Source organism: Centruroides vittatus, unplaced genomic scaffold (genome assembly GCF_030686945.1).
Source record: "Centruroides vittatus isolate TY-2023 unplaced genomic scaffold, ASM3068694v2 contig_749, whole genome shotgun sequence".
Taxonomy (NCBI): Eukaryota; Metazoa; Arthropoda; class Arachnida; order Scorpiones; family Buthidae; genus Centruroides; species Centruroides vittatus.
Window position 1 is genome coordinate 568,629 of NW_027122485.1, and position 13,497 is coordinate 582,125.

General features: G+C 29.3%; 1 protein-coding gene across 1 annotated transcript; it reads right to left on the bottom strand.

The window, feature by feature from the left end:
• Positions 1 to 624: 624 nt before the first annotated feature.
• On the bottom strand, positions 625 to 9,630 carry LOC136981260 (pancreatic lipase-related protein 2-like). The gene is made up of 10 exons (XM_067277562.1): positions 9,502 to 9,630; positions 4,302 to 4,459; positions 4,091 to 4,237; positions 3,821 to 3,929; positions 2,343 to 2,459; positions 2,168 to 2,275; positions 1,668 to 1,916; positions 1,107 to 1,227; positions 847 to 1,032; positions 625 to 762 (listed from the first exon to the last, which is right to left on the bottom strand). The coding sequence occupies exons 1-10, from the start codon at positions 9,590 to 9,592 to the stop codon at positions 681 to 683; spliced, it is 1,368 nt and encodes a 455-aa protein (XP_067133663.1). The 5' UTR covers positions 9,593 to 9,630; the 3' UTR covers positions 625 to 680.
• Between the last annotated feature and the right edge of the window lie 3,867 nt (positions 9,631 to 13,497).

The window sequence follows — 13,497 nt, forward strand, 5'->3', positions numbered from 1 at the left end:
TCAAGATATTGCCACTGACTGTGATTCAAAAACGTATCTTGAGTTAAGTGTGCGAAAGGTTATTATGTGTGTCTACCCGTTGCTGAGATTACTTCCCGTGTCAGTTCCTGCGAGTTTGGCAATTTCCAACTCCCATGAGACGGATATGCCAAGAAACATATCGTCCGAATAACTTCAAACATTAACAGAAATTAGGACTTGTAATTCGAATGTCCGAACATTAAGTGACTTTTGTTATCTTCCGGTCACGTTGTGTCAAAATTGTAATTTGGAGTAAAGGTCTGCTAATTGTAATTGTAATTGTCCGATAATTGTTTCCATCTATCTCTAATAAACGAATTTATTCAGAGAAGCAGTTCAAGAGAAATCAAGAGAATTCGTTTTTCATTCTAAATCTTCGTCATTGGCTCATTGTCCCTAGGCTCGTTTCACGTAACATTTTCAGTAGATATAAAGAAATGCCTACATATCCACATTAATAGTAGATGATATGCCTAATATTGATTATAATCTCATCTAAAGCGCTAATGAAAATAATAATCACTCAATATAATAAAAATAATATATTTAATTTTTAGAGTTTTTGTATTTCAGATAAATACTAAATAATGAGAAAATTGCATATACATTTAATATTACGATTTATTAAGTTTGCTCTTTGAGTAAAAATACTGTAATATTCAACATGCTTGAAATATTTCTTCTTTATTAGAAGAAATTCCTTTCTTGTTAATTCTGCAGTAATGTTTCTTTTCATTATTGCTAAAAAATTTTAAAATTATTATTATTACCATTTTAAAATATTTAATATTTGATAAGTAAATAATTTTAAAATATGCCTTTTACCTTAATTGTAATGGTGAAACATGTATTTCTTGCAAATGCAGTCTCTTCTTTCTCCTTCTTCTTCTCTCTCTCAAATAACCATACGAATCATCTAACCAAAGAAAAGTTAACTTTTCGATATCTCCCAAATTATTTTCAGAAATTACAAGATATGTTTGTTCGGCATCGCTTCTCAAAGTGGCAAATCTGTTAACAAATATCACTATAACTTTTTAATTATAAATGTATAATTAATTTTTTATGAGTAAAGTTTAACGTACCCTGTTATCAAGGCTGTGAATAATTCTCCTTCGTTACCACTTAAATGAATATACATTCCGCTTACTTTGATTGAAGAATTTTTTGACTGTGAGAAGATCAATGAAATTTGATATTGATAAGCTGAATGGAAAAAGTTGAATTAATTAATTTCTTGTTAAATTTTACATATTTTTGGATATTTTTAAGTTTATTAGAAGTTTAACAACATCAAAGTTTAAAACTTTTCGATATATCATTATCCCAAGTTATTTGTCTCTTACTTTAAAGAGTTGGCAGTAAAATTTGTTTTAAAGTTAGGTTTTCTATATAAAGATTTCTCCATAAAAGAAGTATATATTTTTAATATAGAAGTTTCAGTACGTTTCGCGAATTTTGGTCGAGATGTTATGATGTACAGTAGCAAGAATGCTAGTTTACGAAGACTACATGTTATAATATAGCCTACTACTAATAAAAACTCGAGACAAGTTAGACTCATCCAAGATTCGTGAAACGATTTTATACATAATTATAATTATGTATATAATTAGCTTAGTGAATCGAAAAATAAATTTTCTTACAGCAATATGGAGAATATTCCGTAGTTTTCAAGTAGAAAATATTTTTCTCGCTACCGAAATCTATTTGCTTTGGGTTTAAATCATAGCCCATTATTGCACAGTTTCCGTCATCTCTGCAATCACCACAATGTCCATTTTTAAAAGATTTCCAATCAGAACATTTTATTCCTACAAAAGAACATTTTCTGATAGATTGTGTGAAATACGCCAAAGATGTAAGGTGATCGCAAAACATTTGTCGAAAAAAATCTAAAAGTAAAAACATGCGTAAGTAAATTAAACAAGAAATATTAATAAATCACGAACGAATAAATATAACATATATTTTCATAATTAAATCAAAATTATGAAATTAAATATAACCTTGTCTTTTAGACTGTTTTTAAAAAGCGTAGAAAAAAATTCAAAAAATTGATGCAATTGTTCATTTCGTTTAATATTATAAATTACGATTTGTCAGGTAAGATAAAATATAAATTATAAAAATAGAAAGTTCGTACTTCTAACAGAAGTTTGTCTAAACATATTGCGAAATCCACAGTTAGCGTGATTGTTTCCACCATTAGGATAAAAATCTGCATGGCCGACTACTTCAGCGGTTCCAAATCCTGAAAGCAAAAGTATGAAAAAATTGTATTCTACTTTTACATTTATTTTAAATTACTTTGTACGTACCAACTAGTACATCATTGGCAATGTCAGTGTGGATTACATCTACAAAATTTGCATCGGATCTTTCCAGATGCTGATAATTTGATACATTCTGAAATTTTGGCCCTGCAGGATCTAAACCTGTAATAATAATGAGAAATTATTGATTGTGAGATCGTCACAATGCTGGGCTGCAATTTTAATTTATTTATTTTAAAATATTCGCCTCAAATTCTCTTCGCCTCAAATTAGTAGTGTCTTGCACCTGTACTGTACATTATACTTTCCTGCTAGCAATATGGTCCTGCCAGTCATCTAATTTCTTTCAAGGGAAAATATTTAAATTGAAATAATGTGAATTTCGGCGAAAACTGGAAGTTCGCATATAGTTAATCAGGGCCATGTGCCCCTAATCTTTTAATTTCTGGTCTCGATTGTTATCTGTTTAACTCCGTGCTCGAGATTAAGAAGGACAGACAGAGAGTAGGAATTTATAGGTCTACAATTTTTTCACATTGCACTTCATTAATAATAATAAATGAATATAAATTAATAATAATATTGAGTAAAAAGATGCTACTCATAATGCAATTTTTTAAATGTTGAAATCGTGTTTAATATTTTCAATGGTAAAGTGTCATTTATAGTTTTCATAAATTAAGGATAAACAAAAACATGATTATTTTAACACGTTAAAAATGAATTAAATAAGAATATATTATGGGAGAAGTGGCTATCCGATATCGGTTACCGTGATTTATGGAAAACTATAATTTTTATGTAGTAGTATAATTGAAAATTATTAAACTTTCTTGCTGGTCATCTTAATCTCCTGTTCCAGAAGCGAGAATATCGAGCAAGAAACCTTGCGAGATTTTTTAAAAATTGAGAACTGGGTTTTTCTTTTAAATAAGATCTTAATAAATATATAACAATGTAAATTTTAAATTTATATTTATTTATTTTTTTATTGTAAATTTTTAATCTAAACCTAAATATTTTTATGATAAAAGGGCACAGCTAAGTATACTTTCTTAATCCCTCTCCTCTCTTTGGCCTTAGTCCCGCTTAACAGCGGGGTCGGCACATCTGGATTTTATTTTGAATCTCCATTTGGCCCGATCATGGGCCTGGTCTGGGTGTAGGCCCACGACCCACAGGTCGTGGTGTAGTGAGTTTCTTAATCCCTCTAAACTAAAATAATTTCCTGAAAGTGCGAGAGCACATTTTAACATCGAAGAATTATTATTTTTTACTCATTTAGTATTTATAACTATTTATATTACCTTGTGTATTTAATACATTTATAAGAGTGAAGAAAAATAAAATTCTTTTTCTAAGTAATTCCTCTTAATATTTTGAATGGAAAGGAGCTTAACGAATGTATTGAAGTCTAAATTAAATCAGAATAAATCTTGTCTCCATTTAAAATGATTTTTAGAATACATTTTTCAGATAAATTAACTTAGGATTTATATCAGGAAAATTTTTTAAAATCGTACCTGTTATTCTCCCTAATTTAAAGATGTTATTTCCTACATATCCTGAAATTTGAGCTCCTAAACTTTGCCCAATCAAATGAAAATCTTCAAATTTAGCTCCACCATATTCCTGAAAATATTCTATTTTAATACGTTTCGTAATTAATATCGTGTTCGATAAAATACGAATCATTTAAAATATCAGATTTATATATATATATATATATATATATATTTATTTATTTATTTATTTATTTATTTATTTCATTTATTTGTTTATTTATTTATTACCTTAAGATATTTTATGAGATCTGCAATTTTCTTTCCTATGAGTTCGAGATCGTAAAGTAATTCCGGATAAAAATTGAGTGAAACTCTAAACCAATCAACGATTATGACATTATAATCACCACGAAATAGAAGCTCTTGGCGAATCGTCTGCAGGTAAAATCTGTTACAATTGTATTCAATCTCTACAAAAAGTAAAAAATAAAGTTCATACCATCCAACTTGATGATTTTCTCACGTCATCTAAGTAACCATGGATGAGAATCTTAGTTGAACGGTTACCGTCGAAATTAGTAGTGTTCAGGTCAGTTACATTCGTTCGAAGAACCTCAGAATGTCTGTTGTCTCTTGTGTATAAGAAAAAGGTAATATCTAAAAACGAAATTTTTATTTATTTTTTTCAAATCAGCAAACAAGAATAATGTAGAAAATTCGGATTAATTTCAATGATAGAACAGTGTCGTTTTCTTCATATTATTTATTTATGAAATAATTATTTATGCTATTTGATATTATGCTAGTTAAAATCATTATGCTATTTAATATTAAGATTCTATATTCAATAATTTTGAATTTTGTTAATAGATATTAAGATAGCATGACTGAGATACCAATGAATTTCTGAAGTTCCGGGTTTATTGGGCGATTTTATCCAGATATATCGAGAATGGCGATCTCCATTGTAGTCGTGGCTGAATACATAATGGCATAAATACATTTGATGTATGTAGGTATTACGTTTTTTTCTTCTTCTTCTTTTAAGTCTTTCTGTTGTGTAGGGCAGAAAAATTTAAAGATATACACAATAAAACCCTGGTTATCCGAAATAATGTAGACTGATGCTATCTCGGCGAACCGAAATTCAGAGAAAACGAATGGCACTGGCCATTTCAGATTAAAATTTACGAACAAGTAAGATTAAAGATTTATACGGTATCAATGTTGAACCTCTTTTTATACCTTAGTGAATTTAATCATATATAAGAACGACAATTTAACATCCTTCATTATACAGCTAATATGTACAGTACAATGGTTTTAATAAATAAAAATGTGTATTATTGTACAGTTATATTTTAATTTGAATGATTTGTCTCATACTTCAAGTTAAAGTTCAGTGATAAAAAATAATAGAAATAAATCATTTTGTAATAGTTGTTGCGTTTTAAACTTTCTTTTAGGAATTACAATATAAGAAAAGTAGCGTATTCACTTATAATGTAGAACGTCGGATCTCGAATAATGCGGAATCTTGATTAATCGAGGTTTTATTGTATCTATATTTTAGTATCCGAACTCCTTGTATCCAAATTCTCACTAAAACGGATAATCTTTTTCATTTAATCGGTCTTTATCCCATTAAATGGAATAAAGGCTCATTCATAATGAAAACTAAACATAAATCTAAAACCATGTATCTATGTTATTTAAGGCAACCATTTACAACGAGTTACGTAAGTTAATCTTAAACTTAATCATAAAGTGTTAACATAAATAAAGGTTGGAATTTGCAAACTTTAAAAGTCTGCGAACTTCAAGTTTTTGTACTTTTTACGAGATTTAAAACAAGAAACAATCATAGTGGTTATGGAATTCCTACTGATGAATTTTCTCTCGTTTAAGGGATAAATCCCTCATCTCCTGTTGCTTGTACTTTTAAGTTTTCTAATGCAAGACACTAAACATGCTTCAGCGTTACTTACATCCATTAACTGACGGCTATACTAACTTATATCATCGGTAGTCATGCAAACATCAATTTGTTTCATCGCCGACTACTATTAGAGTAATATTAAATTATATTTGAATTTTATATTTTAAAGTGCACCATCGACCGCCCTAATAATTGGACCGCCTGCATGCATAATGCACGCACGGCATACGTATCAGAACCGGCTCTTGGTAGGATCGAACTAAATTGCATATTGAAAACATTCGGTCATCGGCAGTCATCAAAAACAGTTTTCTGTTTGGTAAAGATAAGCTTGGCGCTTCGAAGCAAGAAATAATAATAATTTTGTGAGTACCGACCTCACAAGATTTTTATTATTATTTCCTGCATTTTTTTTTAAATCTTTACCAAAGAAAAACAAGAAAAACTCCGAAGAAAAACTTTGACTGTCATTTAAATTGTTATAATTTTTTACTTGGCACAATGTTTTTGTATAGAGCACGAGTCACCAAACTACGGCCCGCGAGGACAGTTCATCCGACCCGCCGCCTCACTGTGCGACAAATCAGCTAAAATATAATTATTGATATTTATATGGAAATATCATATATTGTAGATAAACTTACTATGTAGAATAAATTAAAATAAGTGTAAGTAAAAATGCCAAAATTGGTTTAATCTGATTTTTGCATCTGACAGTAATATTATTTTTAGGGAAATCAGTAAAATAAAAAATTTAGTGACTTTTTGCGACTTTGAATATCAGAGCGCTTTTTGTTTATGTACTGTACCTGCAATAAAGTTTCTATGAAAAGCGATTACGAACTTGCTGCAGCGACCGTGTTTGTGTATTGGTAAATAAATGTTAGTTGTTTTTATTTTTTGTGTATTCAGTGGTTAACAAAATGTTTATGCGGCCCGTTCTCGTCATTCCCTCAGTTATCCGAACCGATGTGAAAAATGTTTGATCACCCTGGTATAGAGATACAGATATACAGGCAAAACTGTTATCTCCAAACAAAAAAATATGTGATATAAAAACGTCTCAGATGTTTTTGTTTAGATGTAATATTCTTGTCTGTACTGTACATCTGTATCTCTATACAACCGCGTTTTATGTGAAACATGCGTATTTATCAACTACGTTAGAATTCAAGTTTTTCTTAGAACAATTTTAACGGTTAACTGATTAACCGTTATGTTTATAAGTTTTGAATTTCAGTTCATTTATATTCAAGAAAATAAATTATGTATTTCTTTAGATACTACTGCATAAGTATTGATTACATTATGTTGGCATATGTATATTATTATTACCCTTAATGTCGCAATGCTAAAATTTCAATATTTATTTTATTTATTGGTTTAATTTATTTCTTTGCCAATTGACAGCAATTAATTCTTCCACCTTTAATTTATTTTTATGAAGCGGTGAGTTGTAACGGTTGCTATATTATAAAAGTTGTTTCTCAATATCTTTTTTGTGTTTAGGCTACTTCACAAGTGCGAGCTTCTTATTACTTATTACAACCCATTAGACAATCACAATAAAAGATCATTGTTTACCTCAAACCTATACAAAATAAGTCTGTCTTACTGGAAATAAAAGGGTTTAATTTTTTCCCGGAAATTCTGCAGTTATTTGATAACTAGTCCTCAGATTTAATGAAATATTTTCGCTTATTTTGTCTTCCTCTGGTCACGAGTAATTAGCGGTCCACGTGCTCCTAATATGTGGTCCCCGAACTTTGTCAGCGTAATTTTACTTTTATGTTTTCTGCATCGAGCCCTTATGCAACCTTTTAACTAAACTAATATTCTGACGAAAAACATTCAAACTTGATCAAAATCCAATTTTTTCTAGTAAAATGATGAGCATAAACCATATATTTTTAATTTGTATATCATTAACAAGTATTATTACCCTGGACGAGCAGTAAGAAACACAGGCTATTGTGGTAACTTTTTCACTTTCGTGTCTGAATTATGAAAAAACATTTCCACGTTACATTTGCTTATTTTCATGTAAGAATGCTCAGCGGAGTCCTAGCATGGGCGTAAATTACTTTTTTTTACAATATAATTAACTCTAAAAAATATATTCAAAAAAAACGAAAATGTCGACTTTCGCCTCTTTGACGCTTAATAACAAAAAGTATTTTGACATTTTTGGGTGCTGTTTTTTTGGAATGTAAAGCCACACAGCTTCTTCATATTTTTCCAGAGTTTGGCAAATTTCTGTTGAATTACCCAAGTTCTAAGAAAAAGGAATCAGATTTACATCCCACATTCTCATTAGATGGCGCCACGTTACCTAGTTCTTCGATTACCTCTTCTATAACTGCATGCCCGGGCCAGTACCGATTTAAACGAATTGTCATTTCCTTTCGTCAGCATGTCGGCAGTTACGCTCAACTCCTTCCTCTCATCCCATTGGAAATTTGTAACATTTATGTAACTATTTCAAATATATGTTTTTTAGCCCTATCAACCGACGTTATGTTTGAGACACAGTTCCCTCAGTCCAGACTGGATGAAATCTCAAACGCGGATAGTTTTAACGAGTGACTCCAATTTATCCAACATTTTTCCAGCTTAAGTGCTATCTGAATTTATTTTATTATTATTATATTTTCTTACTTTTCACTTTAGTTAAATTAAATTTAATTTCTTTATTACACTTGTCTTTTTTATCTGCACATTTCATCATATTTTCTTTAATCAATAATAAACCACTTATAATCTTTGATTTGTAACATATTACTGCTCAAACTGCTTGACTACATCGATAAACATGGTTTCGCGTTTCTCGATGTGACTGACATTAGCAAACATTGTTTTAGTACCGCACTAGTATATTGGCGATTATGGAGTATATTTGTACTTGGCATGCTGAAGCCTGCAATTCCATAGAAAAGAAATGCATGCGCCTGTCGGTAGTCTACAGAGTTCACTCGTCGCCAACATCTATAGAAAGGTGTTTATCACTGCTTTACATAATTCTTTAATCACTAAATCAATTAATCTTTATTTAATTAATCTATGCTCATTACCGAGCATAATTTCTATAGTTTTTGGTTATTATTCATTTGTTGTATATTTATTTACTATTTTTAAAGTAAATAATACACTTAGAAACTAATGTCGTTTATAATTTGCCATTATACTTAACGTAATTTGTCAACAACGTAATAAATATATAAACTAATATTTGTCAACATTTAAAAAGAAAACTTATAAAACTAGTAATTTTTATACACGTTTTAATACAGGCTTAAACTGTTAAAATAGTTTATATTAGCGGAAATTAAAAAATTAAATAAATGCTTAATTAAAAATGTTGTTAAATTTAAAGTAATAAATGTGAATTACAAAGGTCAATATAATTAATGTTTGAATTAAAATTTTTATCCATTAAGCTGGAAGGATATTAAATTAAAATTTTTATTCAACTTTAATAACTTAATCGATATTACGTAGTAATTGAGTAATATATCGGTAAACTATGACGTCAATTATGCTGTTTCACCGAACGTTGCGTAATGACGAAATTTGTTTTACACTTCTAAAACAATTTTAAAAAAAAACTAAATTAAGCGTTTTTTTATAATTTTAAAACAATCTTTAAATATTAAGTTTAGAATATTATTGAATCTTACTAATAAATAAATGTTCTATTTAAAATATTTCATTAAACTAACTTTGCGATTAATTTAATTAGTTTTATAAGATAAATATGTACCTTTATCTATGTTATCTTCATTATAAGAAAATAGCAAAGGCAGGTAAATTAGAACGAAGAGCAAAGAGAAACGCATGTAGTAACACTGCATGTATTCAGAAACTGTATATGATATAATGAGTCGTTACATCTGTTAATCACGTGATCTCCGTCCCACTACGTACTGGAATTTCGATATTTATAGGTCATTCTCTTATACAAATGTGCTTTTATTTTACACTACAAATTAAAGATCTTAACAAATTATGAAAACATCTTACAATTCTCACCTTAGTCTTTTTATAACTTATATTATATGAAGAAAATTACAAACTTATTCTTTAATTAAGTTAAATTTTATCAATGTACAGTACATAATTTGGGAGAGGAAATAGTAAAAGTGTATATTCTTTAATTTTATATAATTTATTTACATTTTAATTCTCTCAATATTATGTAAAGAGTTTACAGCATTAAAATGTTATTCCTTATTTTTGTAATAATTATTTTGATTTAATATCATTAATAGATTAAGAAAATATTACAAAATCGATTATTATTATTATGTAATTTTATCTGATTACATTTTTGTAAATATAATATTTATTGGTATATAGTTCGAGCTGTAGATACTTTTAATAATAACAATATTAACTAGAACAGATATAACTGTACAAATAAATCAATTGGATGATTTGTTATGAATTATCACAAAATTGTATCTTTTAATGATATAGGTTAGAGGTCATCAGCGGTTAAAGATAAAGTCTTTTTTAAATTCAATGGACAACGTTGACGGACGAATGGACGAAGGTGTTCAACCAAAAGTTTTTCGATTGTTTTCCTTCCACCATTTTATCAAAAGATCTGTTGAAACCCATAAATATTATTTCCCACGAACTTGCTTCCTCGTTGAGGATGATCCATCTAGTTAGACGTATGTCACCCGGAACTTTCAGAAGTAATTTACGTATTGGACACCCGACCCTTAACGACATTCTGACCTCATGGAAAAAACCCAAGTCGAAAAATAATACGAAGGAACGATGACAGATCCGTCAGTCGTCGTTTGGTTAGCCACCGCGAGTCCAGCCCTGAAACCCTTCCCGCAATCTTCCGATCTACTTCCGAAGCGACCCCACCTAAAAGACTGGGACTTTATACCGTGGACATAGTACCGTGCGGATTGTTTTATATTGTGGACTGTTTATTCTGTGGATTGTGAACCTCTGAGGAATATACAGTCTCGGATCGTGGATACCCGGCGGCTCAAGGACTCTCACCTCTCCTTAACCAAGGTAATTATCAACTCGCGAATCGTTTGTAAACTCTTTCTCTCCGTGTATCTCGGAATACGTCATTATTAGCTATGCGTCGTGCTGTAAATTTTTATACATTTTTATTAAAGTTATTCTTGTTACTTAGCCAGTACGAGTGAATCACTTTCTCGGTTCTCCTACCTCCACCTCCCCCGTGAACATACCCGCTCACCCGCGACCGCTCGCGTGACGTAAGAACTCTGCGTCGCGATTTCCGAGTCTTCACAGACTCGGTGGTGTCACATCCTGACGAGGGGTCAAAGAGACTCCGACCCTCCGGTCACATACATATAGTTCGAGCTGTAGATACTTTTAATAATAACAATATTAACTAGAACAGATATAACTGTACAAATAAATCAATTGAATGATTTGTTATGAATTATCACAAAAATCGTTGTATCTTTTAATGATATAGGTTAGAGGTCATCAGCGGTTAAAAATAAAGTCTTTTTTAAATTCAATGGACAACGTTGATGTCGATTATTCAGCCTATAACATCATATTGATTTCTTTCGAAAAATTGTAATCGGATGGTCTTCATATTTTCAAAAACCATAGAATCTTTTTTAATTAAATTTTATTTTTGCAAAGCTCGTAATAAAAATGACAATTAGATACAAAAATTTATATACCGCAGAAACACCTTTTAAAATCATTATTTTCAATTTTTAAATCTGTTTTTTCTGGACATAAGACGTTATTATGATGTAAATTTGTTTAAAAATTTAAAAGTTTTTTTTTAATGAGAATAATTTTACATTGTCAAAATAATCATTACATCACAATTATACTTGCTGACCTGTAAAATGCTTTATGGAATCTTATAATTTGAATATCGTTGAGCCAATGTAATGCAAGCATATCAAATGAGAAAAATCGGAAAGATTTGAGACTTCTGTGTATGCTAAGTATAAATAAATAATCTAATACTTTCTGTGTTTTCGGAATTGAATATTATGAATTCTTTATTTATAATAGTTTCGTCTTTTTGCCACAGATTTTTAAAAAGTTTTCTTTAAACCAAAGGAACAATAAAAAGAATTTGTTATTTTTATGAAATAAGCTACAATATATTGCTTTGCAGGACAACAATCTTCCGTCAATTGAAAGTTGAGTAATATAGTTTTAGTGCGTTGACTCAACTAATATTTATAATACAAGCTTGGAAATTGGGACCATCACTCACATTAAAACATTTTAAGGGTTGTCGTTCGTGTGATTAAAAATGGTGTTATTATATATCAGCAAAGTTAACAAACAAATTAGATCATATGTATTAATGTCACGTTTCTTGTTTGTTTATTTTTTACAGCATCTTTATTCTATTCTCACAGTATACAAAGTTAAATAGTAATGATTTATTCCATTGTAATTTGATATGAGATATTTCACATAGTTTCTACATTAGAAATAATTCATTTAAAATTAATTATTTTTTTATATTTTTTACCTTTAATATAAAAATTATCAAACAAAACTCGTAACAGGTAGAATAACCCTTTGTCAATTTTATTTGTTAAGAGATTCTAATTCCAATTCAATTCTCAATTCTGAGTAACGGGTAAGGAAATGAGATGGAACAAACTATCAATTTAAATAGTACATATGAAACCATAACTAGGGCCGGATCATCGCATAGACAAATGAGACAAATGTCTAGGATCCGGTGTTTTCAAGGGCCCGGTCAAACTGTCTATTTTGAAAAGATATGTAAATAAGATAGTTTACTTTTCTGAATTCTTAAATAAAGTTTATTCATATTTATATACTTACTTTTTAAAAACTATCTTGGTTTTTATTTAAATTATCTTTTTCATTATTCAATTTACCTTTCACGGGTAAAATATTATATTATTTAAATGTTAACCAAAAAAAGTTAAATTAAACAACTAATATTTTAAGGTAATATTGTTATTGTATAACAACTTTTGTTAGACATTTAATAAAATAAATTTCAATTTTTTTAAATTTATAAACAAACTGTTCAAACTTTTCTAGAAAAACTAAAATTTATTGTTGTATATTAAATATTTTTTATTAATAAAAATTTAAGATTTGTTTTAGTTTTTCAAATTATTTAGTTTTGTTTTATTTATTGTTTTATATTTTCGTGTGTCCTATTTCTTGCGGGAGAGGGAAAGAGTCCGATAAAAACAAAATGTCCAGGGGCCCCAAAGTGGGTTAATCCGGCCCTGACCATAACGATATATATATTTGCTTTGAATATGATTACTTTCGAAGACCAGAATGTTTTCAATCCATCCGAAATAAAGATTTTTATCATCAAACCAGGCAATTAAGCAAGAAGGGTGCTCGTCAGGCTGAAGACACAAAAATTCTGGTAGAAACCTACGGACAAAACGACGGACGGAAGGCCAGTACGTTAAGGTGTTGGCTGTGATCATCGCCGAATAAAGAATAAAATTTGAGGAATGAGACCCCCGAAACTTTGGCTACGGGCCTGCACGAAACGTTCTTGAATTTTTAAATATATTCTTATGTAAATTTTTGCGTATTTCAGCAATAAATTTCAATGTTTCTAAACGTGTTATTTATTATTATTATATATATTCTATTTCAAAACAATAAAATACGCAGCTTTAAAAAATGAAGATTTTTTATTATTTAAAATCATTTGCGTATTTATTATATTATTTAACTTATAATAGGCTATTTATAACAACAAATTCCCAAG

What these genes read in the sequence shown, in the direction of transcription:
- LOC136981260 (XM_067277562.1), bottom strand. Translation starts at nt 9,592, where the DNA reads ATGCAGTGTTACTACATGCGTTTCTCTTTGCTCTTCGTTCTAATTTAC. An exon ending in TTCACAGCCTTGATAACAGG is followed by an intron (nt 1,033 to 1,106) that starts GTACGTTAAACT and finishes ATTTGTTAACAG; the next exon opens with ATTTGCCACTTTGAGAAGCG. An exon ending in GTTTCACCATTACAATTAAG is followed by an intron (nt 763 to 846) that starts GTAAAAGGCATA and finishes AAAATTTTTTAG; the next exon opens with CAATAATGAAAAGAAACATT.